Source organism: Pundamilia nyererei, unplaced genomic scaffold, assembly GCF_000239375.1.
Source record: "Pundamilia nyererei isolate P.nyererei 1_Seehausen unplaced genomic scaffold, PunNye1.0 scaffold00352, whole genome shotgun sequence".
Lineage (NCBI taxonomy): Eukaryota > Metazoa > Chordata > Actinopteri > Cichliformes > Cichlidae > Pundamilia > Pundamilia nyererei.
In genome coordinates this window covers 447,055-451,286 of record NW_005187753.1, presented here as the reverse complement: position 1 = coordinate 451,286, position 4,232 = coordinate 447,055, and the positions used below count along the sequence as shown (strand labels likewise).

General features: G+C 41.9%; 1 protein-coding gene across 1 annotated transcript in view; it reads right to left on the bottom strand.

The window, feature by feature from the left end:
• Positions 1-4,232, bottom strand: part of mfn2 (mitofusin 2) — a 32,501-nt gene that overhangs the window by 15,291 nt on the left and 12,978 nt on the right. Inside the window, exons 6-8 of the mRNA XM_005752312.2 lie at positions 2,124-2,232; positions 1,269-1,376; positions 567-720 (exon numbers count right to left, since the gene is read on the bottom strand). Coding sequence (XP_005752369.1) covers positions 567-720; positions 1,269-1,376; positions 2,124-2,232 — 371 coding nt within the window. The remainder of the gene's footprint in view (positions 1-566; positions 721-1,268; positions 1,377-2,123; positions 2,233-4,232) is intronic.

Below are 4,232 nucleotides of genomic sequence, written 5' to 3'. Positions count from 1 at the left end.
CACATTCTGTCTCTCACAGTTGAAGTGTACCTCTGGTGCAAATTACTGACCTCTGTCATCATTTTAAGTGGGGGAACTTGCACAATCAGTGGCTGACTAAATACTTTTTTGCCCCACTGTAAATGACCTCCTCTACCTCCTTAGCTACAGACACTCACAAATGGCTGTGTGGCACCATGATGGGATTAATAACCTTGTCACATGGCTGTAAAGAAAAGCAGAAAATGTTTTCTGGCCTTGCTTACCTTCCACTCTGTCTCCTGCATGCACAAAACATCTACCTTCATCCTGTCCATCACATCAGTCATGGTCCTTACATTTAAAGTACCCACTCCTCCACAATCCTGCCTTTTCTCCTCTCTCACCGTCTCATCTTCAGCCAACAGTAGCCCAGTACCTACCAGCCTTCCACTGGCCAACAGCACCAGAGGCAGTCAACAACTTGGGCCCCGATCGATCTAGTACAATCTTATCATTGTACAGAGCTTGTCAAGGAACTTTTTTTGCTGCGTATTTCAAAATTCAAACCTTTCCAGAGTTTTGATTGCGCAGACTGGTTCCCTCACCTGCTTCAGGCATTCCTTGAGCCTTTTGCACACGAGCCTGAAGTACTTCCTTGGCAGAAACGAAGAATATACGGTCACCAGCCTGGGCTCGGTCCACTACACCCAATTCATCCACCAGAAAATTAGTGCAACGGTCCATATGCTGCCCACGGACCTGGTTGAGCAAGAACACACTTAAATTAGCAAGAATCACAAAGGCAAAGCCTACCAGAACAAAGCTTTCTTTGGATGAGGAAGTGATGCCACATTGAGATTTATACATTTACGGTATTAAGAAAAATTAAATAGAAACGTTTCATAAACTCTTAGAAACTTCTAATACAAGGCAAAGAGGACACACTGCAGCATCAGACTAACACATTATTAAAAAAATGAATCTTTAGACAGGTATTGAGAGTTTTGAGGTGATTTCTCCTGGAATAGTGCCCTTTAGTGTGTAACCAACAAGCCACAATAAGGACCATCTTAAGGTTTGTAGTACCTCCTGACAGCTAATACGCATTCATGCACACACAACTTTAACAAAGTCATTATCGTGTCTTTAAATTTGCCCACCACAGCAACAAGGACACCTCTTTAGCTGTTAGGAGACCAAAATGTCCCATGTGAGACATCAAATGGTAAATGCTAAACTGAAGTGGACACTCTTGCTAGTGTTACAACAGCCATAAAGAAGTACTTTGTGTATACACCATAACTGACCTCCTCCATATATTCAGGTTCTGAGGCAGAAGCATCCCAGCGGTTGTTGAGGATGAAAATGTTGGGACTGGAAAGTCGCTCATTGACCTTGTGAAAGAAGGACTTCTCCTGCAGCATGAAAATGTACCAATGTTTGAAAAAAAAAAAAAAGGAATCCGTGAATGAGAAAATGCAAATGGTTGGCAAAAAAATAAATAAAAAAAATGTTAGATTCACATTTCTTTATACTCAAACCACCATTATTGAGGGAGGCACTGTTACTCTGAATGAGACCCATCAGGACAGAAATCTTTCATCAAAAGAAAAAGAACCCTTTGAAATACTTTGGATTCATCTGTGATGACCTTTCCTGATGGCAACTATAGAATTATTCTTCTGTCAAAGGTCATGTGCCAAAAAAAACAAACAAAAACAAAACAACAATCCAAGTAAATAGTTTCAAGGTAGTATGTTTTCATTGGCACTCATACAATTAAATTCCTGCTTCCAAACAGTCAAAAGGGAATTCATTTGAGCAAGCAAGATTCAGCTGTGAGCACCAACAGCTACCCACAAGAGCATCAAACTGCAGCAGTGTGCAAAAACCAGGCTTCTTTGTGCACAAAGCTGCAGAGTTCTACGCATGTCAGTTGTTGAATTTATTTGTGTTGGCAGTAAAGCATGAATACCTGTCCCTGTTAAAAGAAATTATTTGTCTGGATTATGTTTTCTCCTCACACGACCTTTGACAGGGAAAACACCATATAAGCAAAATGTTCCCAATGCACAGCAGTGTCACACAATCCCCTCACTCAGATTGTTTTGACATGTCATCAACAGTCCTGTTTGAACCTCATCTCTTCATGCAGTTCTTACCGTTTGCATCAGCGTGGATTCAGAGTTTGCCACAAGAACAAACACATCAGCATCCAGACAGAACTTATCGATCCAGCTGTCGAGCTCTGTGGTAACATCAATCCCTGGGCTTGAGATACAAACATGATGTTAAACAACAGAATCAGAGTCCTCGCCAAGTCAGCACAGCCACTTTCATTAAAAAGGAAATTTTAATCCAATATCAAATACTCTTATAGTGAAGCAGAAATACGGTTTGGGACATTTTTGTGAGACAAGCCTCGGTCTCACTCTGCTTCAAGTCAGCCAACATCTTTCCATAAAGTCAGCCACCTACAGTAACGAAGTCGCCACCTTGTTTGTCCAGCTTTTCCCTTTAGGGGTCACCACAGCAGATTATCTGCCTTCATCTCACACTATCCCAGAATCCTCCTCTGTCACACCAACACTCTGCATCTCCTCCTCTGCAGTTACCCTTAGCACTACAGCTGAACTTCCCCAGAGCTTGTCTCAACTCCTTTCTGAACTCTGAACAACGTTCTTGCTACTTCAGCTTCCAGCATTTAACTCTTGCCTCTGCCTTCACTCACTTTGGAGATCAAAAGAGGTTCCTGACTTCCAAAGTCATCCCACAGACTAGCATGATGCCATCCACATTATCCTCTCTAAATGTTAAACATTTCTCCTGAAAAAACTACCCAGGCTACTTGTGTTCACAGCTGTCTTACACTGTATCACTGTATATAATGCTGCTGTTGGCACTGTAAGGCATAGATTCAGATTGGCAGAGTGGCAGTGTGCCACAATGAGAGTAGCTCATTCTTTATTTTTGCATTAATAAATGCTGCTGTCTGTGAGCTGCAATCAGTCATCCATTCTTTTTTTCTGCATCATCACAAATTTCCCTCATATCCTGTGATATAAATTTGAGGCTCTGATATCCCACCCCTGGTTCGGTCAACTTCCCAGATGTCTCAGGAAGAAAAACTAGGATCAAAAGCTGGAGGTGACCTTTTTAGTGCTCCTCCATAGAGAGTACACTTCCCTCTACCTCAGCAGGAGCAAAAGCATGTTAAACTTCTTCTTGCATCCTGGTTTTCACTTGTCTGATGCTCTTTGGCCCTACAGGTCCTTCAGTCACAGCTTCTGTCAAAGTCCCATAACAACAATGTACTTCAACATGCACTGACTGTCTGTCACCTCTCTCTGGCAAACATTTGACTAAATGTGCTATGACACCGTTTTACACAGGAAAAGCTGATGTCACGAGGATTCCCAGGCATCGACATTAAGAAAAAAAAGAAGAAAACCCATAGATGACGTAGTAGCTCATCACTGATCCAACACAGTTCGCAGGTTGGTCCCAATAACCTGACAAATATGACCCCGACCATCAGGTGATCTCGGGGTGGCTGTAGCTCAGGTGGTAGAGTAGGTCATCCACTGATCGGAAGGTTGGTGGTTCGATTCCTGGCTTCCCCTAGTCTACATGCCAAATATCCCTGGGTAAGATACTAATCCTCAATTGCTCTCCAATGCATCCATCGGAGTATGAATGTTAGCTATGAAGCACTTAGAAAGATGTGCATTCACCCATTCGCATAAGCACAAGTTGTGTAAAGCGCTTTAAGTGCACAGATGAGTAGAAAAGCGAAGCAGCCTTTCATATATGCAACCTGCTGAGTGTTACCTAATTAAAACAGAATGAAGCTCTTCTGTAAAGCTATAGGGTTGCAAACTGTTTTCAAGCATTCAGTTGATAATGCAGAAATCTTTTTGTGTATTCCTAGTGCTACTGAGTCTGTTACACCGTTTATAGCTAGGGTTGCAAAATTCCCGGAATTTTCAAAGATGGAATCTTTCCATGGGAATTTATGGGAATAAAGTGGGAATTTTCAAAATTGAAGGTTGGCTCTTCTTAGGGAACTTAAATATAGTTGAGCAAAGTATATTTTAGCATAATATTGACAAAAACAAACAAATGCAATTCAAATACACTTGAATATCCATGCCATTCCTTAATCACATGTACAGAGCTTGCTGCATGGCTATTGAGACCACCTACTGGCACTGTGCATGCCTCCATCACATGTACACATGGACCACACTTTTGAGCCTGAAGGACAAAGA